The sequence below is a fragment of the Sinohyriopsis cumingii genome, chromosome 8 (assembly GCF_028554795.1).
Source record: "Sinohyriopsis cumingii isolate HCF-2022 chromosome 8, ASM2855479v2, whole genome shotgun sequence".
NCBI classification, from domain to species: Eukaryota; Metazoa; Mollusca; class Bivalvia; order Unionida; family Unionidae; genus Sinohyriopsis; species Sinohyriopsis cumingii.
This window is the reverse complement of record NC_142968.1, coordinates 49,289,428-49,315,237: the sequence shown is the minus strand read 5'-3', so window position 1 is coordinate 49,315,237 and position 25,810 is coordinate 49,289,428. Positions and strand designations below refer to the sequence as shown.

The window sequence follows — 25,810 nt, the reverse complement described above, 5'->3', positions numbered from 1 at the left end:
AATTCATTTTGGTGGCTGATACAATTTTTTAAATATTAATTTAGACTTTTTCATCATTGTCTTATACACATAATTTAGTTTGTAAATGGAAACATTGCTTTGTATCGTGCATCTTCTTGCAGTTATTTTACAATTTCAAAAAGGGGTTTTTGTGTTTGTTTTCTTTTCTCAGATAAAACTGGCCATTCATCGTAAATGTTTCCAGTTTGGTTACACAGTTCCATTTGGGGACCAAAGAACTGTTAGGCTAGACCGTAAGTCGGTCTGAAGAAAAGGCTGCAAATGTGCCCATTTTTGAGGATTCGTATGAATTTCCTGTGTCGATATATACCATGTACCCAAATTTATAAGTACTTCATCTTTTGAAAGGTCACTGTGTGACGACTGCGACGGTGTAGACTTTGCTTCCACACTGAACTAAGTTTTGGGGTCTGGTCAGTCTTTTTATTTCTTTACGTGACGTTGCAAGTTAAAATGTCCAAAAGCAAGGAGCTGAAGAAGATGATCAAATCTGAAGATTCCATACATTCCGAAGAAAACCTCAGTGACTTTTTACCTGTCCCTCCAGACGGGGGATATGGTTGGGTGATTGTTTTCGCCTCTTTTGTGTGTAATGTAATTGTCGACGGGATTGGATATTCATTTGGCATTTTCCTCTCGGAATTTGTATTATACTTCAACGAGACGAGAAGTAAAGTCTCATTGGTGGGGTCGCTCTTGTGTGGAGTTTACATGTGTGTAGGTAAGTATATTTCTTACATGCCAATTCTTTTGATTCCTCCCAGCAGTGTACCAGAAAAGCGTATAATGTTCAAACTTAAGATATTAAATATAGTCAGTCTCTTCGTGGGTTGTTCTGTAGGAAACCATCATGGCTCTACGTTAAAGGAGCATATGAAACAACTAAATCATAAGCTCTTGCTGAAATCTAATCTCTAAACAGTATACGTTAAATTGTTGTTGTGGGGTTTAACGCCATTTTTCAGCACGATAGGCTATACATGGCGGCCAGTATTAATGGTGGAGGAAGAACCCGGAAAACCCCGGAAAGAACCACCGACCCACGAGAAGCTACTGGCAAGCTTTCTCACATGCCCACATTGGCTGAATCTTAGACTCGAACCGCCGCAGACAGAGGTGAGATGGCAGTGATCCGTAACGAAGAGCGCTTTAGACCACTCGGCCACTCGCGGCCCATACGTTAAATAATAAAATAAACCATCATGGTAAAATTAGCGGGTTGTGTGCAGGTTCATTCATCGCAGAGTTACGGTTTTCACAAAATATATTCGAGCTAAATGATGACCTCACGGTTTCACTCGTAATTTTAAAGGGTGAAAGATAAACAATTCTTGAAACTGATGCTGACCAACAAGCGTACTTATTTTAGCAATGAAAATCCCTTTAGCATGAATTTCATGATTGGTCAAGCAAACCAGCCCAAAATGATTATGGCCCTAACACCGAGCCTAATTCCTTGCTTTGTCATTTCAGGACCAATAGTGAGTGGTTTAACAAATACATTCGGTTGTCGAGTGGTGACAATCGCTGGAAGCATAATTGCCACTGTGGCCTTTATCCTGGCAGGGTTCTCTCCCGATATTAACATTCTTATGCTAACATATGGAGTTCTGGGTGGTAAGTAACACTTGTTGGACAGTTCGTTTGTTCACTTTTCGTTTCTTGTTGGGGTGTGTTCTTGTTTCTTTCATGATTCTTATGTTTCTCACCATCCTCTCTCCCAACAGAGATACATTCTACCAACTTCAGCTGTGTTCATATGATTACTGTAATAATCCCGTCCAACCTCCCCACTCAAACCCATCCTACAGTTTTTTTAAAGAAGGAATATTTGAAATCCAGTTAAATATATGCCGCTCAAGGTTAGTTCGCAATTGCTATAATTATTATATTCTTATCACTAATATAGTTTTCAAATTCTATTACACTTTATTGTCTATAAACATATTTTAAATTGGACGATATACATCAAGATGCAAAATTATATTTGATGTTATGACTGAATGCAAGTGAGAGAGATAATATTATTCAGAATAATGAATAAGAATAAAGACAGTAAAAGAAAGATGATGGAAAATGTTTGCAATAGTCAACAAGGCTTAAATTGTTCCATGTAAAATGAAATAATGGTTGAGAACTGAACCACAGACAAACTTTTTACATTGAATCCAAAATATAAGAATGTCAATTCTATTTTGTCTTGAATCCGATCCAAGAAATATTTGGATCCGTCGTAATTTCAAGTAATCTGTGCTATTATCGTTGTTATATTTCTGTTCGAATGTGGTAACACTTGTGCAACTTTCTGACAGGCATTGGATTTGGAATGATCTATCTGCCCTCAATAGTCAGCGTTGGGTACTACTTTGACCGTAAACGTGCCATGGCGACAGGCATGGTCGTATGCGGTACTGGAGTAGGAACGTTTATATTTTCTCCGATTACTGAAGCTCTTTTGGAAGTATTTCATTGGAGGAACGCCCTTCTAATTATGGCTGGCATCATCTTTAACGGATGTGTTTGTGGAATGCTCATGAGACCACTGGAACCATCTAAAAAGAAAAATACAAAATATGCGGAAGAGGAGACTCCAGTAACAGAGAGCGCTTTGGATCTAGGAATAGAACAAGGAAAAGAATGTAAAAAGCACAGCTCACTGACAGAATCTTCGGGTATTAGACCTTCGTCCTCCGACGAACTAGAAGGAAGCAAGAACAGTTTAGAGTCCAGCAAAAGCGTAGATAAAATAGATTGCTTACAACCAATGTACAGAAAAGACATATTTTACAGTGGTAGTGTCATTAACATTCCAGAGTACAAGTCTCACACTAACATGACCAGTTACACAGCAAGTATAACAACGATTCCTGGCGCGGTCAAGGGGGAACCTGAATGTAGACTTTGGAATTACTGTCCGTGCCTTCCCAAACCAATCAAAGATATTCTACAACAAATGTTGGACGTGTCTCTCCTGACCAACCTCGGTTTCGTCCTCATCTGCTTAGGGAACATCTTCGCCATGTTGGGTTTCTATGTGCCATATGTATATTTAGTGGACAAAGCTGTGATGCAGGGCGTAGACAAACACAAAGCAGCATTTTTGGTGTCGGTAATAGGTAAGTAATATTTGTTGTCTACATTTACAACCAGGAGAATGTTCCTAACTTTATGACGCACATCATACCTGATGTATTGAATAGACTTACCTGTAAAATATACTTTATTTCCTAGATGAGTATTCATTAATATATTATTTAATATATTATTTTTAGTTATTTTAGATTTGTCTCATCTCTCGTTCACAAGTTTCATGTATCTCTTATTTAAACTGGTATATGTGACAAGAATTATTCTATTACGATTCTGGAAATATTATCTTTAATGAACGTAGAAAGTATAAATACTGAAACAGTCATGATTGAAGACAAAAATTTAATTTCCTTTACTGCATCCGTTAATTAATGTTCATTCATTTGTATTTATTGGGTACCAATGTTCGCGGATTTTATACTTGTACAAACCGCGTATGTACAGCCCAACACACGGTGGGTCATCTGTTGCGATGATAAGAATTACAAACAATGACCAATAACATCCGTAATCTATGGATTCTAGTACTAATGAAAATGACATCTTTTACTTCAGCCAGGCTGTAAGGCCAAGTAAGCTCGTTGTACGGCTCTACGTTCATTGTGCGCCGTCCTTCAACCATCTTGCATCTGTCGTAAGTTTTTATTTTAAATTTCAACTTAAAACGTTTATGACTAATGCTAACTAAATTTTGAAGACAGCATCCTGCCATGAACAGCTTTCATAGTCATAAACACGATATGAGTTTATCGTCAAAAGTTGTCACCGTTAAATTTCTTTTACAAGTTTTGTTGAAAATAGCACACTTCTTTTCAAACACCGCTTTTCAGAATTAATGTAAATTTGATTTTTTAAAAAACACTCTGGTATGAAGGGCCTTCGGGGTTAAATAAATGGTACCGAACCTCCAGCAAATACGATCGCGTGGGCTATAACTAAAAAAACCTTCAAAAGGCGTCGCCTGCAAAACCGTTCAACAGAATTTTACCAAATTTAGCAGAAAGCGTCCAGGCATAAAGTCTTACAAACCTGTACAAATAATGCCGATACGACACACACACACACACAATATATATATATATATATATATAATAATAATAATAATAATAATAATGAGGACTTTGTATAGCGCCTAATCTTTAGAAGCTCTAAGCGCTTTAAAACATTAGACAACACCTATAAGATAAAAAACATATAATGACACGATTACAAAAATAAACACCATGAAATTAGAAAACATAAAAGACATGCTGAGAATATTTAAGATAGGAAACATTATTAGGTTTTTAAGTTGGTTCTTGCAGTCGAAATAAGTGAATTTTGAGAGTACTCTTGAATGGGATCACTGTGTCTTTGTGTCTAAGGTCAGTGGGAAATTCATTCCACATTGCTGGGCCCTGGTATGCAAAAGAGCGCTGTCCATATGACTTTGTTTTCATAGTGGGAATAATGAGTATACGATTGTCAGAAGAGGAGCGTAAGTATCTTGCTGGTTTGTACACATGGGTGAGGTCGGATAGGTATGTTGGACTAGAGTCCGACAGTGAAACCTAGCACAGAGAACAAATTTTGTGTTTGATTCTGGATCGAATGGATAGCCAGTGTAGGGTACAGAGCAGCGGGGAGGTGTGCTCTGATCGTGGTACTCTAAGTATGATACGAGCAGCTGTGTTTTGAAGTTTTTGGAGCAGATATTGAGATGAACCAGACAGAATTGAGTTATAGTAGTCCAGTCTTGAAAATACTAATGAACACAAAAGTGTTTTAGTGGCATCAACTGAAAGATATTTTCGAACTGAGCTGATGCGTCTCAGTTCAAGATATTCAGCCTTGCATATGTTCATGACATGTGGGTGCAATGTGAGAGTACTGTACAGAGTAACACCTGGTATCGTACTGATTGTGTAAATTTAATGTTGGTGTTGCTGATATCTATAGCGTGAGTTAAAGGATGTGACTGAGAAAGCCTTTGTGTTGTGATCAGAAAGACCTCAGGTTTATCATCATTCATCTGCAGCTTGTTACATGTCATCCATGATTTCACATCAGAAATGCACCTCTCTACACCTTGGATGGTAGCATCAACTTCAGTTGGGTGGCTAGATTTGTATATTTGGGTGTCACCAGCATACAATTGGTGAGAACCTGATGATGATCTATGACACTTGAGAGCGACTGAGTGTACAGAATGAAGAGCACTGGTCCAATAATCGACCCCTGTGGAACACCACAACATAGCTCAACTGGGCTGGAGTGTATTCCATTTGCAGATACAATTTGTGTTGACCAAGTAAGACTTGAACCACAGTAAGGCTATATCATGATTGCCAAATACATGCTGGAGACGGTGAAGTAACATATGATATATTGTGTCAAATGCTGCAGACAAATCAATGAGGGTGAGGACTGTAATCTTTCCGCTATCCAACGCAGAGAGAATGTCATTAACTACTTTTAGAAGAGTAGTTTCAGTACTGTGGCAAGGGGGATATGCAGATTATACATTGCTAAAAAGACTGTTTGAATTCAGATGAGATACAAGCTGGGATAGAACAACCTTGTCTAAGATTTTTTATCTGAATGGGAGATTAGAAACTGGGCGGTAGTTCTTTAAATTGTTATGGTCTAGTGTTGGTTTCTTCAGCAGAGGCTTTACAGTTGCAGTTCTGAAAACTGATGGGAATTCCCCAGATGAGAGAGAGGTATTAATAACATCAGTTAGTGTAGGCAATACTGGATTTAAGCACTCAAGCAGCAGTGATGTTGGAATTGGATCAAGTTCACATGACTTTGGTGCACTATTCATCAGGACTGTACTTACGAAATCCATAGAGACAGCTTCAAATGCTGCTAATGGTTGCCGCTCAAATTCTGTATCCCAACTGTATGGTGACGACGAGTCAAATGAAATTGTGTTGTCAATCTTATCTTTGATGGTTTTTACTTTGTCACGGAAGAAATTTGCAAACATGTCTGGAAGTTCGACTGGCGACAAGGTAGTTGGAAGTGGTGTATATTTGTTCCTTGACATTAGCTTGTTAGTAATCTCGAAGAGCTCTTTGCAACTGGAACTTTCCATGATCTTAGTAGTGTAGTGGGCTGATTTCGCTGCATGGACTATATTTGTGACATTCTTCTAAGCGGCTTCACAGATTTGCTTATGAATAGTGAGTGTGGTGGACAGCCAAAGCCTCTCAGCTTTACGGCGGTCTCTTTTAGCAGTGCGAAGCTGGTCCCTAACACTGCTATACCATGGAGAACACTTTTGGATTGATACTCTGCACTTGGTAGCTGGAACATGTTTGTCGAGCAACGAACGCAGTCAGTTATCGAGTTGTTCTGCTGTAAGAGGTAAGCAAGTTGTTAGGTTTGCTTGGATGTCATGCATTTGTTTGGTTCTATTTATCATACAGAGGTTTCTCTTAGTAGCAGGTAAAGGTTTAGGGTTAGGGACTGATACGTGAAGATGGCATATAATGCTGAGGTGATCTGATGCAAGGTCATGGGATAGCAGGGAGGACCGTAGAATGTTATCATCAGGTCTAGGGTTTCCGGGACAGTCAAAGTGAAAGTCGAAATCTCCAAGAATAATCAGATTGCCACATATCGAGTTTCCATACTCCAGGAGATTCGTAAACTGCTCCAGAAAGAGAGATTCAGCCATCTTGTTTTTCTACTAGGAGGAGGGCGGTATAGGCAGAAAAAATGGACTGACCTTTGCTCCAGTGTAAGCGGGTTTGGACTAGTTCAAACGATGTGTGGTCGAAATTGAATGTTGTGGTGTGGTTAAGACGTTTGATTATGAAGTTCTTTGTGATGACAGCAATCCCACCTCCGCGAAAATTCCGGGAGAACGACTTGATGGCGTAACCAGTGGGTGTTAGATCCGCACACTTTGGTTCATCGCCTATTTCTGTGCGCTTTTCCGATGGTCCTACTGACTGGGCTTTGAATAATGCAATACGCAGAGGTATCTCTTGGATAGTTGACACAAAGGTTGACGAATTAATTGGGATTTGAATTAGGTTATCTAAATTAACGGTCGAATTATTATTTTTTTTTAAATTGTTAAGCCGAAATAAGGGAGATAACTGGAATTATTCTTCCTGTTCTACGCCGGCCAGCTTTGAAACAACGTTTCTTTTTTCGCTTCTGTTTACATTTAGGTAATGATGAATGTAGTCCCAGTTCGTTTAGTCTAGATCACAACTTTAGTGTGAAGAGCCAAGGAGTGATCGTTTAAAGCAATTAATGATGGTCCATCATAGCATAAACAGGTTGACTGGCGAGTATCATTTGATGGCGGTTTGTTCAAAAACAGTGCAGCAAGACAGCTTAGAAAAAGTCTAATTATTCTCATTTACAAGACAAGGAGATGAAGAAACACATACGAATTGAACAGTCAATACAAAATGAACACACTAACGTAGATGAAGACAGGCAACAAGCACAACAAATATGAAGAAAACGGCATTAAAAAACGGAACAGCTGCTCCAAGCCGGTTAAGCTATAGCGGCCATCTTGTTTATTAACTGACGTTAAGCATAAAAAAGACTTTAAACAATCTCTTGTCAGAACCACTCAACAGAGTTTGAATAAATGTGAAAAAGTCTCCCAGAAATAAACACTTTAAAACTATACAAATTTGGCTACCGTTGCTTAGAATAGAACAACAAAACAGTTATGATTTCTTTATTTAAAAAATCGCCCAGCATTAGACAAATAATGCTGATTTATTTTTTAATATGGATGAAAACACCTAACATAGATAAACCTTTGTTTTCAGTACACACACACACACACACACACACACACACACACACACACATATATATATATATATATATATATATATATATATATATATATATATATATATATATATATATATATATATTAATTATTGGTCGTATGTCGGCATGGTGAGTCATCTCAAGAGCGGCCTATTTCGTGACAAAACCACGAAAACTGATATAAACGAAAAGTATTTAATCGACTGTTGAAGAACAAACTCATTCTAAATGTTCAATTTTGATTCTTTTGTGCAAAGAACAACATTACATGTAATTATAATTTCCAGGTATAACAAGCACAGTCGGACGAGTGGTGTCTGGTATGATGGCCGACTGCATTAGAGGTGGCAGTCTTATGATTAACAACATTGCTATGGTTTTGGCCGGTGCTGCTGTTCTTTTGACTCCTTTTTGTGTGAATTATGAGAGCCTATGCGTCGTAGCTACTGTGTATGGACTTAGTACTGGTATGTATAATTTGACATAATTTTATCTTTGCGCTAGGTCTTATTCGCCATCATAGGTCTTATTCGCCATCATATTATGAAAACATGGACTTAATAAAGAAAAATACATGTACTAAACATTTTACATTTATCATTTTTCCATAAAGTGACAGCTGCTCCATTATTAATGGTGGCTGGAATTGATAATCAGAATGGTGGCTTTCCTAATTTTGGACCCATTTATTTTTTACCAGGTTACAAACATACAGTGACAATGCGTGGCTGCAGATAACTGGGGTAGAATTGAAGCATACTAATTTTCAAATAGGGTTGAATACGTATCCATTTTATTTCTCTTTCAGCCGCATTTACCTCGCTCACGACCATTATTCTTTGTGATCTCTTGGGTCTGGAAAAACTGACCAATGCTTTCGGTCTCTTGTCCATGAGCAGGGGTGTTTCCGGTATCATAGGACCTCCATTAGCAGGTAAACTTTAGAAAGGTCTACTTAATTATAATACTTTGAGCTGAACGATATAATTTAGTCATATATATAAATGTGTGCACGTTAAATATATCTTTTTCCGTAAGGGGTTATTTTTCGTCATGTGTCTTTGATGTTATATTTTCCTTTCCCCATTCAAAGGCGCTGCTTATTGAAGTATTTTATCTATATAAAATTCACTCGAGTATTGTCAAAGCATTAATACTATGACATGAAAGTTATCTTACATGGTAAAAAAGAAATACCATACCTACATTAACTGCAATCTGAACATCAAACTCTTTCCTATGAAAGCGATGATGTCTATTCATCCATCAATCTATAAAGGATAGAAAGAATGATTGATTGATAAATATAATGATGGGTAAATAGATAGACAGCGTCTCTCTCTCTGTCACTAAACGTTTTCTTAGATCAACCACAATTGAAAACGGTCATTGCCGTAATATAACATTTTGTTCAAACTGTTGTGACAAGGACATCGTGTAGGAGATATATTCAACTCCTGTCAAACACGCGTAAAGGACGTTCACCTATGGTGTAGGCAGTGTGTGTGTGTGCGTGATTTGGATTTTTAACGTAGCTTTAACAATGTTTTAGTCCTATCGCTACGATGTCTGCAGTATGGCAGTTTATAGTGATGTCTAGCACTGCGGCATGTCCCACCCAGTCACATTATCCTGACACAAGATCGTCCAGTCCTAATACTAACCTCTTAACGCTGAGCACCTAGCGAGGCATGATGTTGGTACCATTTTGATAAGTCTTTGGTATGACTCTGTCGAAGCTCAAACCCTCAAACTCCCGCATCTGTTGTTGTTGTTGTAGGGTTTAACGCCATTTTTCAGCACACGATAGGCTATACATGGCGGCCAGTATTAATGGTGGAGGAAATCCCCGGAAAGAACCACCGACCCTCGAGAAGCTACTGGCAAGCTTTCTCACATACCCACATTGGACGAATCCGAGACTCGAACCCACGCAGACAGAGGTGAGATGGCAGTGATCCGTAACGGAGAGCGCTTTAGACCACTCGGCCACTGAATTCTGGGCTATACTTGAATCACTACAATGGATCAAAGACAACCAAATACCTAAAGCAGTCATTATAAGCGATTCCCTAAGCGTTATCAAATCGATCGAAAATCGCAATACACACTCTAGGGAACAATTCCTCGACAGAGCATGCCAATTAATTGACGATATCACCACAGCACATCAATTAGTCGAGCTCATTTTTGTTGTTGTTGGGTTTAATTATAGTGGCGTGCGCACAATTGTGCATGTGCCACTTTTTTCTGACTGCACCGCAGCCTGCTAGTTGTTCCTGGGGAAGGGGATGGTGCCACCTCCCCCAGGCTTTTATGGATTCAAGGAACCCTGATAGTTTGGCCTCAATCTGTGGGTCCATAAAGGTCCCTACAGTTGAATGGTTGGCTGTCATTAGTGGGAAGGAGAGCTCGGGAACGGTCCTGCTTGCTTTACATCGCTGGTTTCTTGTTGCATTTGCGTGGTGTTTCTTGCGATTTTTTTTGTTATTTTTTTTTGTTATTTTTTTTTTCTTCTTCAAAATGTTCTAAAAGTAGTGGGGATGTTCTATGCTGTTTATAGAGGTTCTTAGTAGAAATCATGTATGAAGAGAGATTTTCAAGGTTATTATGGTATTACTAGTCGAGGTGTTTAGAGTGTGTTTCCTAGGTTATGTTATTTATAAGTTTTTAGATATTACCTCTTCATCCGATTTTGCGGTTTCCTTAGTTTTTTATAGGTGCTTCGTAAGTGAATTATTTATTAATACTTTTATAAAATTGAATGATATGTTATGGGTTTTTATGTGGTGGCTTCTAAATTTATTTAGCTAGTTACTGGGTCTTTTGGTTTTGTGGGGATAGTAATTATATTTTGTTCCTAAGTCCTGCTGAGTCTATGAATTGATTTATATTTTTATATTCTGATTGTTTATTTTTTATTAAAGTCCATAAGTAACTCTGAAATATAAAAGTATAAAATATATACCGATGGATCAAAAACAAACAACCCACCAAGTACAGCAGCAGCAATAGTCATCCCTGAATTCAATATACAAACGGGATCCAGATTACCTGACTAATGCTCCATTTACACCACTGAATTCTGGGCTATACTTGAATCACTATAATGGATCAAAGACAACCAAATACCTAAAGCAGTCATTATAAGCGATTCCCTAAGCGTTATCAAATCGATCCAAAATCGCAATACACACTCTAGGGAACAATTCCTCGACAGAGCATGCCAATTAATCGACGATATCACCACAGCACATCAATTAGTCGAGCTCATGTGGATACCGTCGCACATTGGAATCTCTGGCAACGAAACAGCAGACAAAGTTGCAAAAACCAAACCAGGAGATCAAAACTCTATCAAGCTTAACTATAGCTCTATAGAAGCAATAAGCTTCGCACAAACATATATAGACCAAACATGGCAAGATTTTTCGAACTCCTCCACAAAAGGTAAAAAGCACCATGAAACCAAAAAAAAACGTAGATCGGAACATACAGCTACCTCAGGGTACCTAATTAGAACAGAAAACCATAAACAGGATAATAACTGGAAAAACTAAACTAGCAAGCAGTTTTGGAAGGTTTATAGGACCCAAACCAGCAACTATTAACTGCTTTAACTGCCACACCACCGAAGATCTACACCACGTATTCAGTATATGCCCAAAATATCAACCCGCTCGGAAAATATTTATCAAAAACCAAAAAGAGATTAGATCATCACACACATACCCAGAGCTACTTATGGACTCTAATAAAAATAAGCAATCAGCATATAAAAATATAAATCAATTCATAGACTCAGCAGGACTTAGGAACAAAATATAATTACTATCCCCACAAAACCAAAAGACCCAGTAACTAGCTAAATAAATTTAGAAGCCACCACATAAAAACCCATAACATATCATTCAATTTTATAAAAGTATTAATAAATAATTCACTTAAGAAGCACCTATAAAAACTAAGGAAACCGCAAAATCGGATGTCCTAGATGTCCTTAACGAACCGAGTAATCAGCTAGGATTCCGGTCCTAGATGTCCTTAACGAACCGTGTAATCGGCTAGGACTCCGGTCTCTTGCTAAATAAAGTATAAATAACATTCAGTCTCTAAAAACATTAATTAATAAATAACTTAAAGAGGTAATGTCTAAAAACTTATAAATAACATAACGTAGGAAACACACCCTAAACACCTCGACTAGTAATACCATAATAACCTTGAAAATCTCTATTCATACATGATTTCTACTAAGAACCTCTATAAACAGCATAGAACATCCCCCTTCCTTTTAGAACATTTTGAAGAAGAAAAAAAAAGAAGAAAAAAAATAAATAACAAAAAAAATAACAAAAAAAATCGCAAGAAACACCAGGCAAATGCAACAAGAAACCAGCGATGTAAAGCAAGCAGGACCGTTTCCGAGCTCTCCTTCCCACTAATGACAGCCAACCATTCAACTGTAGGGACCTTTATGGACCCACAGATTGAGGCCAAACTATCAGGGTTCCTTGAATCCATAAAAGCCTGGGGGAGGTGGCACCATCCCCTTCCCCAGGAACAACTAGAAGACTGCGGTGCAGTCAGAAAAAAGTGGCACATGCACAATTGTGCGCACGCCACTATAATTAAACTCAACAACAACAAGCCATTTCGTTCGCGAGTCCATTTATCCACTTTCCATCAAAATAATTTTTGATAAGTGCATGATTTAATATTTCTTTCTTTAATTTCTCTTGCGAGTTTGTGTGTAGGTGTTAATACAAGTATATCAAAATTCCGAAATAATTCAATCACACAAGTTTTAGCAGAACCTCCTGGTCCATTGAGATAAAGTCTTATTTCTGGTCACAGGATCATATACCGATGGCGCAGATGACAATTTTAATATTTGATTTTTTGGTAATAAATATCCTTGATTTCAACGTCGGCGGATTCATAATAATTGAGTATATTTTCTTGTTTTATTCTCCATTCACCAAATGATGCATACGTGTTGATATGTAGTCGTTCTAGCAATCCTGTATTTTTTTTATTGATATAAAATGAATCCATAGCGACTCTGACAGCAAACTCAGAAACTCTATTTATCATCTATAATAGATTTATCGAAATGAAGGAGAGCATTGAAGATCTTAAATGAGTAAACTGCGGAGACTCACCATCAATATAACCCACTTATGTACATAATTTAGTTCCGCCTGATAAATTAACATTACTTCGACTTATAAATGTGTTTCAATTCGTTGATTCATCAATTATAAAATCGAGTTCAGCATCATCTATCATTAATACTGTAAAAAGTCGTTTATGTTCACATAATCCTCCTTGGGTGAATTTATCTATTTTCTTTCGGCCAAGATCTTTTGCGATTTTATTCTCGAAATCAGTTATGTCAGGATTTTCATCATCAGAATATCACTTTTGCGGTGGTATTCAAACGTCTTTCGGAGGTTAATTTGATACAATTGCTTCACTTACTGACAGATTTTTTTTATTTTTACATCATTCATATATCGTAATATTACTATTGGTGCCCAACTTTTTTTTCTGAAAAGTGTTTACCAAACCAGGTATAACTAATCGGATGAACACCTTTAGCAAACTCGAATGACTCGATACAGACGAATCCAGTCAGGTCGAAATCCGGTAAAGGTCCGTTTATCGCAACTCTTGTCATTTCGTGCTTTGGAAGTCCAACTCTCTTAAAATATTCCGAACATTCACCCATACCAAGAAAACGTCCGGGATAACATGCAACCATATCAACCGAGATAACATCTTTATGATCATAGTTATTATTCCACAATCCACAGTGTCCATATTCCATACAAATGCGTTGCATTTCTTCAAGAAAGTTTAATTGTGTTGGTTTCCATGAAGTTTTCTTCTGAGCAAAATGAGCTGCGACCGACGAATTGTAAAACAATTAATCAGTATTTGTTGAACTTCATCATTGGTATATTTCATCGCATGATTTTTCATTTTTGTATGAAGAGATTCTTTACGATATATTTCACCATTAGTTCGTACAAACTGATTAAAGATACTTTTTTCTTCAATAAAAATAGTACCATCTGGTCTAATAAATTCATGGTCGCTTTCAGAGCTCTGAAATAACCATGTCGATACAGGATAGTTCTTACTTATTTCCTTAATACAATCAAGTATATCTCCTTGGTAAAATTTAACAATTCAATTTCGTGGAAATATTGTTACTGCATTAGTCCACGCATGCACATTATGATCAATAATTTCAATCGAAGCTCCCTTCGATTTATGCATCGATTCGTACAAAATCTCTCTGGCTATCGTTTTTTGGGAATTGTAATCTCTTTCTTAGCTCAGCGACGCCTTTGATAGACCCTCCTGTATGTTTAATTATGTCTGCCCACTCCTTTATTATTTTAAGTCTTAGATCCGTTTAACCATTTCCACGTATCGCATTGCGAAGTGTTCCGTTACTCGTTCGGCTACACAATTTAACTTCGAAAATTTCGTTGATTTTAGATCATGAACGCTGGTTTCATCATTCATCAAATTTATTGCATAAAATAACCGCAATTACATGACATGCTCGTTCATAATATGGTTTGTCAATACCAGCCAACATTCCTGGTTTGGAATTTTTACTGAGTACGGCGATGTTTTTTCATTATGAAGGACAGGGTCATTTTTGTCACGGATAATCTAAGTATTACTGTCCGTTTCTGTTATTACAACAACATTATGCTTTAAAACATATCTTTGACCGTCAAGATAATTAATAATCGTCGTCAGTCGTGGCCTTTCATTAAAGCATCGATAATACTGCGTATGATTTTGAATTTTGACCACATATGAGATGCACCAAAGTAACGAAATTCTTGCTATGGATACATTTATTAAGATTTTTGGACGGATCAGCCAGAACTCGTCTCGGTAAGTCAGGGATTCTTCTATCAAGATCAAATCTATATTTAGTAGGTTTAATCTTAATAGCGGATAATAACTCAAACTGATCCATATTATATGCAAGACAAATATTTAAATTGAAATACGTACACACACACACACACACACACACACACACACACATATATATATATATATATATATATATATATATATATATATATATATATATATATATATATATATATATATATATATATATATATATTGATTCAAACAAATGAATACATGTAGATGGCTAATGGTTGGCTCTTAAACTACCTGTAACAAAGCTTGCATAAACGAATTCTTTTGACTTCACTTACAAAGTTTACGAAGATGGAGTTTGGGACTAAAACCGTGTTTGAAATGTGGTGTTGGGTTTAGAGGACAAACGCAGTTGTGTGTGCACTGTGGTGGTAAAAAATACAGAGAGCTGAAACGACATTATGATTTTAAAAAACGACAATAATGACAAGATTATTAGAAATACACTAGATTATCTCGCTAGATTTTCAAATAATCATTGAGACAAATATTTTTTTTATAAAATGGAGCTAAAAGAATTTGTTAAACATCATATCATCAAGAATTATGAGGCATCTCGTGATAATGTAATCAGGAACAGTCGACTAAAAAAAAGTTGGTACTGTTACTAACGTCGGTTATCACATGTTCAGTACTAAAGGGAATAAACATTATTCCTGCCATACATTCGTTTATGATTGTTCCAACGGATTAATGTAGAAAGGTCTTGTAATTGATCATATTTAAGTCCAAAAAAAATCGATATTTCGTTGAGTAATGTATGAGCCATTACACAAAGTCAGAACAGAAAATTCGGAAATACTGGTAAACACTGTAAATTTGAAAAGGTTACTATGTTTCTAAATACAGAAACTGGCGAAGAAATAATATTTCAATCAATGAATACAGCTAATAAATATTATGATATTAACTCACGTTCGGTAAAACGTGTCACAGATAATATTACTAGATCGGCTCATTCGAAGAAATATAAACAAAAAATAACATTTCATTATTGTCGAAGGAAGATAAATCTGTCAAGCTAAGCTCTTTCTGTTAGAGTAATTAAGTAGTTATCTCGCTTGTTACTGTGTGACTAACCAACGCGAGTATTTATTATTTTTTGTCATCATAAACTAATTATATGCAATAATTTAAATTTCTTTGTGATAATTAACATAACACATTTAAAGAACACATTGCACTTACCTTTCTTCACTCCCTATCGCTCTTCCAGACTGACCGGGAAAGATAGATTATATGTCTTTTATAGTCATGAATACGCCCACGCAGAATGTTCCAGAAATGACGGGAATTTCCATGAATAGATGGTGATTTCCATGAATAGATGGTGATTTCCATAAATAGATGATGAGTTCCAGAAATGACGGTTATTTCCAGAATAACTCAATCACGAAGTTTCTGGAATATTCTGTTTAGACTATAAACGGTACCGAATTTTCATTCCCAGTCAGTCTGGAAGTGTAGTAGGGAATAACAAGAGGAAAGTGAAATATTTATTTAGTAATCTAGAGGTTTTTCTGTCGTTATATTACACAATTGTATTATACCGTCTTGGTTGAGGAATACAATTTTAATATATAATTTATTATATAATGGACTTTGAAGATATTAATGATATTATTTCTGAAATTAAAAATTAGAATTTAAACGTTTTAGAATATCTGATGAACGTAATCCAGAAAACATTATTCGTGGTTTTAAATCATTACAACAACGTAAGTTAGATGATAGAGAGACACTACCAGCAGAATATAAATTTATCAAGCTCATTTAACAATATATGTTTCAATCCCTGGCTGCGGTCAAGGATACAGAAGTTGAGAAATTCGTCTCCCTTTCAGGCGCGATTGAGAAAATTAGATCAGAAGTGCCTCACGAATACAAAAAAACATACCCGTGTGAGACAATCAAAAAAGATTATGTCAGATCGTGAAAACGAACGCGCTGGTACTAGCAATTTTGAAAGTGAGAGTGAAAGTAGTGACAACGTTTCTAAAGGGGATAGTCAGAGTGAAAGTAGTGACAACACTGAAGAAAATGATGTTATGGCAACTAAGGTCGCTGTCGCTAGTGTTTGTGAAAGTGAGTAATTACCTGAAATCCAGTAAAATAAACATAAATACACCTATAATATATTTACTTATTATCTGCATTGACTTTTTCAAGGATAATTATCATTATGTATTTTTTTCTTCTTTCTGTTTTTGGTAAGATTTGCATTATTTTTAGTACCATTATCCCATCAATTTGATGAAATTGTTCGATAATCTGAAAAGTTATGGGTAATATACCCATCAATTTGATGAAATCAGATGTTTATTCAGAATTAGATAATATTTTTTAAGCCGATCACATTCAAGACAAGAATGTGCATAATTCAAAATCTGATCTCTATCACACGTAATCATAATAATATGTTCTCGTTGCAGTTCATTTAATTGTTGCTGCGTCACCAGAAAAATAGTATTGCCGTATTCATCAATAATTACGTTAACGCCAAATAGTTCTGCCTTGTCTTGGGGCAGTGTCAATGTTATTCTGACGGCATTTTCAAGTACCTCTTTGTTGTGCACAAAAAGATTATCACATGTTGATGCATTATATAATACCTCTTGATTAAATAATTAATTTGTAAAACATCAACATCGGTTCTATAAAAAATATCTTTATGATTAAAATTCGTTAAGATTTTACGTTAATATTTATATTCGAATTTTTATTTCTTCAGTCAAGTTATCCGGATTTATCAGTAAGTTTGAAATTTATTCTTGATAAAATCGGATTATGGCAACGCGGGTAAACCGGATTAATCAGTTCTTGTACAATCAAATATCCAGGAGGTACTTGAGGATTAAATGTATGCAGAATATATCCTTGCTGAGACTGCTTTGATTTTTCAGGATCGATTTGATAGCTGCCGTCAATTGCATCATATATAAGATTAACTTCGATCGTTGATGTTTTATTAACAATTCCTGGTGAAATATGCCTGTCGCCACCGTAGAGATCATTGTTATATTTGAGAATATTTGCTGGTGGTGCTATTTTTCTGCATGACTCAACAATTTTATGAAAGTTTTCATTGATAAGATCGTTGACCGATGTTTTTATATAGTTCGTAGGTTTTTAATTCTGGTATTACGAACGTTGGTAATTCTGCTTCGGTTATTTTATAATGCTCAGAAAATAATGGTATGCGGGTTTTGCTTTTAAATCTATATCTTCCGAACACTACATTCTGAATTGATATACTCAAGGTCTGATGTAACTTGGTTCATTAGATTTTATGTTGTTTCAATGATTTGTTGAGTTACGTCATTAATGTGGTAGTTTATGTGCTATTGTATGATACTAGAAAATAAATTTCGTAAAGTATTACATATAATTTGATCTTTATTTTTAATTAATTTAGCACATAAATTTATAAAATATTCGTTAGGAGTTTCAGAAAAAAATTAAATAAATCATCTGGTAGGAAGAAGGAATATTTTGGTACCAGGTCAAGCTTTTGTTTGGCCATAAACTTTTTTCATCAAATTCAGAATGATGATATCCGCTATTCCATGGATATATTTTTCGATATTCTGGATACTTTAAGAATATGTTCTTGTATGTGAAGAATTCGTCGCATTGTGGTTCTGTTGGTCCTTGATGCACAGGCGGAATATCTGGCCATACTAACAGACTTCCGATTGACTATTGATAAGTATATACAGCGTAATATTGAATATATTTCTATCGCAGTTGATAATGTTGGTTCGTGAACAGTGATAGCTATTTTAAATATAATTGTGAGTTGAATTTCATCATTGATTTGTTCGATCTGATAATTACCCGTGTGAATTCAAATAATTTGCCAATCGTGAGATCCATCATCTTGATTCCATTTTTCAAATACCAGTGAATTCTTTGCTGGCAATCCACCAAATGTTCTTGATATGATATTTGGCCAACTGCAATATACTCGTAATTGTGCTAGTGCTTTTTCTTTTACTGCAATTGCAGTTGGAAAGTTAACACTAAATTCAGGATCGGTTGAGCTTCCTGATATCATCGTTTTTCTTGATCGAGTTGTATTAAAGACAATATGCTGTAATAACTCGTTCGGGGTTGACATTATTATTATTATCATCATTATTTAAATTAGACGTGGATTCTATCACAGCCATTACATCTTCGTAAATTCCAATCATCTGAGTAAATTCGAAATTTGATAGTATTCCATTGCCAAGACTTGATGATAACAACGAAGATAACTTAGAATATGCCAGCGTCGATGCATGTAATTTTAGTATGTACTCATGCAATTTTGTATTTGTACATGTACCAATTTTTGCGGTGATATCAAGGAGATCAGCAATTGTTGTTGCAGCTGATAAACAAATTGTTACAACGGCCGGCGATGTCATTGTTATTGTTGATAGCAATACACATGTTCCAATGATAACAACAGACACCGAATACACTATATATATATATATATATATATATATATATATATATATATATATATATATATAACAACTACACGTCTGCGATATTTTGTTACTTTTACTGTGTACTCGTTAGCGATTTATTTTAGTTTTGTTTGCCATTCACTTGCTTGATTATATCTAAAATGTTGGACCTGATTGAAATGTTCATTATGTTTTAAGTAGGTAGGAATTTAGCTTCCAATTCAAAACATCAATAATAAATCAAGCTGATTTTTTTTTTGGGGGGGGGGTCACTGTATATGTTTCCTCATCGTTTTGCTTCAACATCAGTACCATATATCCAGAGGATCTAGTTAGTGGATAACGCCGTGAAATTGTTGTAGATCTTGTAAATGGCGTAACGTCAGGTATTGAGATTCTGTACATATTTGTAACCTCAGCGCGATGTTTGATAGATTTATTAAGTGGTGGGCATAATGTTTGTCCAGACGTTACTGTATACTGTCGTTAACTTTATATCAACAAGTTTAATATCAACGATTGGTCAACTTTTAAAAAAATTTGCTAACCGATCTATTTATGTTTCTAAGAAAATTCGTAAACAATAGTACTTGATTAGAAGAATCCGTTCTAAATGTTGTTATTTCATTATTTTCTGAAACTAGCCAATTCATCATTGGAAGGTTACTATTGTCGATGTATGTCTTCTTTACAGCGTCAATGTTTGTTTCTGGTTCTCCAAGATCAGTAATTTTATTATTAGACATTTTGAGAGAACCAGGCATTGTATCGCCAGTTTTAAGTACTCGACCACGGATATTATTTGATATCGTTTACATAATAACACCGGGTTCAATTGGTCCATTACTATCAAACACAGCTACGCATTTTCCATTTACTCAGTTAATTCTGAAGATAATATCTTGCAATGAATGTTTGTTTGTTTTTAATTTTCCTTGCTTATCTTGAAATACAGCCACTTCGTAGGGATCAACATTTATAACATTTAATATTTCAGATATTTCATCACTATTCTGTTTACTCGCATTTTCATGGATTATTTCGTCGGTTTTTGTTTTTGTTTAGAAGAAGATATTCCGTAAAAATTTACCATTATACTTTAAAACGACGGTGGATGGTTATACCGTCTACTTGTATACTCGTGCATGGCTTTATGGGGTGGTATTGATGATGATTCAGCGTCGAGTATAGTAATTACTTCAAGGCCACATAGTGGTGGATCGGTTATTGTCTGTGTTTGTAATTTTGAATACCAGACGGAAGTGTTTTGCATCGTGCTCACATATTTTGAAAATTCTTTTGATGGTGCCAACCCATACGAATCAAAATAAACAACTCCACTTGGAGCAATCGTATATACAACCCAATGTGTACCTGGATCAGAACAGAGATTAATGATACCGGTTTCAATATTCTTTGGCTGTTTTGATAATTAGTCACGCATAAAAACACCTCTGAAATTTGTTTTAATTTAATTTTAGCAGCATCAAATAAATAAAAATTAGACATAGGAAGAATCACCGAAGTGTCCCTGTAAGTGTTAGACCTTTTCCGTATCAATGAGGGGTTCCTGGTAATCTTAGACCTCTTCCCTTTTAGACGTTTGTTTTCGTTGTCCTTGTTGCTTTCTTTAATTCCATTACAGCAGCAGTTGTAACAGCCGGAACTGCAGCGGCTATTAACACTGGTATAGATCCAAGAAGTGGAAATATACCGCTGGTCTTGATTGCGTCTTTAATAGCACCAGCAAAATGATTACATTTAACGCCAGTTTTTGATTGTTTGGCTTTATTGAACTATTTATTTGATGTACAGTATAGATAATTTATTCCGACCACCTGCGATTTTTTCTTTTTTTAGTAATATTTATTTTCCACATTTCGCTTCTGATACTGATTTGTAGTTTTGTAATCTGACCAGGAGTCAGACTGACACTACCATGATGATAAATCATTATAATATCATGTGCGATTTAATTACATATTTTCTACTGGAGCATTAATAACTATTATTCGTCCACCAGTACCTTCAAGTAACATTGTTTTTTTTCTGACAAAATAATTGCGATTGCTCTAAAATTAACACCACCACCTGTGTTTATGCGAGCTCGAAAATGTATATCAACAACTGATTGTCTAAATAGCTCAAGATGTTCCAGCGAAAAGTAATAAATCGGATACAGTGTTGTAAATCCATCTGTGATATTTGCAAACCATAATTTTTATTTTGATCAAGCCCCATAAATGTCATCAAATAAAGATATACACGCGCTACATGATTTAGATCAAACTTTAACAATATATCTTCAGAAGGTTCTTGATGTCCGTTTATTCTTAAAGAAACTTCACTAACCCAAATATCATTAGACTATGTTCTTGAAAGTTTAAACGTGGAATATTTTGAAAAGCAATAAATATATGTGGTGGTGCAGAAAAACATTGCTGTGATGATATATGCCATGTAAGTAAACCATCAACTACACATTGAACGCTATCTGTAGTCATCGTCAACCATGATAATAATCATTTACCACCTGAGTCCATAAAAGAAAGTAATTCTTGTTCTTCAGCTATTAATGGAGTCATTACCGGCATTCACAATGAAAGTTTAAATAATATTACTTTACCAGCAGCAACAGCGCCAACCTCGCGCCATATCATCATTATCATCTCCCATTCTCACAAGTACAATTGTATGATTGATTCCGAAAATGATCTTTCTAATATTTCTACAAAATCCAAAGATATATGACAATTGAATTGAGCATGAAAATCTTCAACGATCACCTTTCAGCATTAATCGCCGTTGAAATGTTGGTTTGTGCTCCGTAACATCGAAAATGCATCGGCTGGTCTGTCTATCATTCCAGTTGGTTTTGGATCAGTCGAGGTATTTCGTGTTACTTGTACCTTAGGATATTGTCTATCATCAGGTTGGTTAAAATTATCCTTGACAAACATTACTGACGGGCCAGCTGACCTTGTATAATCATCTAAATATCTTGCGAGACATAATATCTTTGTCGCTACATCTACATTATCCTGATTTAATTCAATCTCTTTTCCATCAATCATGTATATAGCACATTTGAATAACACCATGATGACATTATTAACAAAACCAACTCTGATATCAGCTCTGTATGCGATATTAGGGATGAAATCTGTAACAAGTTTTCCTTCTTCAATAACTGCTTCCGCGGTAAGAAATAACTGTTTGTATCCTGACATTGCAGCTCAATTCGACCAGGTTGATTTGCATGTCGTGCTTCATAAGAATAACGCTGATATTGACGTACAGATTCATCTTTGAGAACTGGTGCGTCCATGTCAAGCGCTGGATCGGATATAGGCTTGAACATTTCATTATATTTATTATCATCTAAAACGAACTCCATTTCCTGCTATCAGACTTGCATTTATGTTTTGTTTTTTGCTGCTTCACCAGCCAACTCTGATAGCTTTTTATTTGCAGCATGATTTTTTATTTTACTGACATTTGCAGGCATAACTTCAGTGCTGGGTGATTTTACGAACTGTGGATTTCGTTGTATTAATCGTGCTAGTCTATCTTTGACTGCCGTTAATGCTTTTCAACCAACATCATGAACTGCTCTAGGAATTCCTTCACTAACAAAATCAATAGATTTCATTCCTAATTGTTTTACAATCGGTATTGCTTTTGGGGCTATCCTTCTAAATAGATCCTGAACAGCATCACTGAATCCATCATCGTAAATCGCTTTATAGGTTGGTAATCGTGACTTTATCACCCTGATTATGTACGATCATTTTGTTTTAGTCATCGTATTTCATTACGCTCAACCACTGTGATAATCATCAACAATTTCATCAACAAGAGACCTATTAACATTCATATCCGCGATACCGCCTTTAAATAATCGTTGACAAATATCAGATATTTCATTAATAATTTCTAGAGAATTATTTCCAGCTCTTTTTCCTCAATCAGAATTTTAAATATATTTAAGTCAGAAAGAACACTCTTAGGACAAGTAATAAAAAAAAATCTTTGATCAGAAATACCCCTTGCAACAAAACTAGAAGGCGTGTCAGAGTCTACATCATAAAATTTATCTTGTTTGAACCTTTTTATATCTCGTGTTACATTATGCTTAAATTCACGAAAATTCTGGTCATCATCACTGACAGAACTAAAACCAGTATTGACGAGATATGCATCTTTAATCCTATCATCTTTACTCCAAGATCCAGCATATCTAGATTTTGCACATCTTTCTATTTCATTCTATCTATTTGCAGCAATATTTACTAGTTCGTTGTATCTCGAATGTTTAATATTGCTAAAACCTTCAGATGTAAATTTAGTTCTAACATCAACTTGAGTTTCTGATGCTGTTGAGTAATTTGTGATTTTTGTTGTTGAGAAGAATGTGATTGTTGGGGTTGTGATTGTTGTTGTTGAGGTGGTTGTGATTTTTGTTGTTGAAGTTTTTGTTACTCCACATACAATTTATTTATTTCTTCTTTATATTTTGGATCATCTCTGTCCTTTTTTTGGGGTAATGTTGTTAGCTCTTAATTATCCAACCTTCACTTTCATTCATGTATTATTTCATTTAATAGCTAATTCGCTAATTTTTGGGCAAAAATATCACGCAAATAGGTATATAATTGAAATATAATTGACAAGTGAAGCAATTAAATAATCAATTAATTAAACGAAATTTTTACATTAATTTTCAGTCAGTAAATAAAAGTGTGTTCAGATCGCATATAAATCTCAAACATTTTTTAAAAAAGGGAATACTTAATTACTCATAACATTTGTATTCGTTATTTATTAATGTTTCACATTTATGTGAAACGCTGAATATGAATTTTTTTGTTTTTATGAATATAATCATTCCGTTTCAAATTTCATTTGCCAGGCAAACACATCCGTGATATTTTCTTGGTTTCAGATGCTTGTCATTAGTGTTGCTAGTTTTTAATTATGTGACTTCTATTTCTGCCTCTTTATTATTTTAACATGATTCCTTTAGAGATTGTTTTACTGTGGAATATACCAATTTGGTCGCAGCAACACGCCTTTCTAAAATTTGACCTTAGTAACGCGTATGTAGCGTGTACGTTTGATGTACATACTATTGGTAAAACTAAACCGCTAGTGTAAATTTCATCTTTGATTTTAATAACATTCAGTTTAAGACACGCACGCTTGCGTAAAGAAACTAACACAAACAGTGATAGAAATTCATAATTTTTTGACAGGTATGATAATATTAGACTTAGAAAATGTTGTATTTAAAAAAATCTTAATAATTCCCCTTCATGTTTCTTACAGTCTTTGCCAATAACTTCCATATTTTCGCTTTTCTTTAAGTTGCTAATCTAGTTTATAAAAGGTGTACATACCTTATTTACCAGATGCAAAATCATCTGGTAGATAAAAGCAAATGTTTTCCTCACACTGAATAATGTTGCCACATTGCAGGAGCTGTCTTTCAAGCTACAGGACACTACGATGTCTCGTTCTTTCTTGGAGGAGGTTTGTTTCTCATCGGAGCAGGATTCCATTTCTTGCTACACTTGACATGCGTCAAGAGGCTGTCAGTGAAAACTGTCAAGAGCCAACACCACAGGGAAATATTGGACAAAACTGAAGATGACAAAATCTCTGAAAACGAAAAGCCGACAACACCGTAGTCCTCTTTTTGTGAAATAATATTGAACAGATAACCTAGAAGACAGCAAATTTGTTACTACGCTAGTATACTAGTACTATTCAACTATATAATGAAAGCTTAGAAAATGAGATGCTTGTTGTCATCTATTGCTACAGAGTAAAAGTTACAGATAGCATATATACAAATAGAATGTCTTCTACTCCTGTAAAAAACGGCGTATATTTCGTCCTTACATGCATTATTTTTCATATGTTTATATACAAATATTTTGAAAGCGTTGTTTGTTTTATAGGGATGGAACTAGTATTGTTATTTAAAAAAACAACACCATGCCCAATCATTTGAATCGGTAACAACATCTTATGCCATTTTTGTTTCAATTAAGAAGTGTTATATTATTGATATCAATTTAAATAAGAGCTTCATTATATCAACTAGAATACATTATTCGTCTTGAATATGTTTAACGTGCTTATTTGTTATTGTCTTTTTATCTTTCTAAATTCGAGTTCTTCATCTGCTTTTCTTTGGAAAAAGTGCATATTTCTTCGAATATTCGTTTAAACAATATTAGCGACAAAATTGAAGAAGCTCCTGACATATGCATAATCGATTAATTTAGGTTCAAATTGTTTGCCATTACTTATGATCCAAGCAACGATGTAGGAAGATGGCCTGCTACGGTGAGTTTTCATGATACTTTATGTGGACAGTTTGCTATTAAACATTTGACATTGTTATATTACCCGTGTTTGTTGGCGATACAATTAACTGACCTGTTTAATAGTCC

The 25,810-nt window shown here is 35.2% G+C and overlaps 1 protein-coding gene across 1 annotated transcript; it reads left to right on the top strand.

Moving 5' to 3' along the window:
- The first annotated feature begins 203 nt into the window (after nucleotides 1-203).
- Nucleotides 204-25,695, top strand: LOC149793462 (monocarboxylate transporter 13-like). The gene is made up of 6 exons (XM_089967456.1): nucleotides 204-742; nucleotides 1,495-1,638; nucleotides 2,334-3,137; nucleotides 8,193-8,372; nucleotides 8,714-8,839; nucleotides 24,828-25,695. The coding sequence occupies exons 1-6, from the start codon at nucleotides 475-477 to the stop codon at nucleotides 25,037-25,039; spliced, it is 1,734 nt and encodes a 577-aa protein (XP_089823582.1). The 5' UTR covers nucleotides 204-474; the 3' UTR covers nucleotides 25,040-25,695.
- Nucleotides 25,696-25,810: the final 115 nt, after the last annotated feature.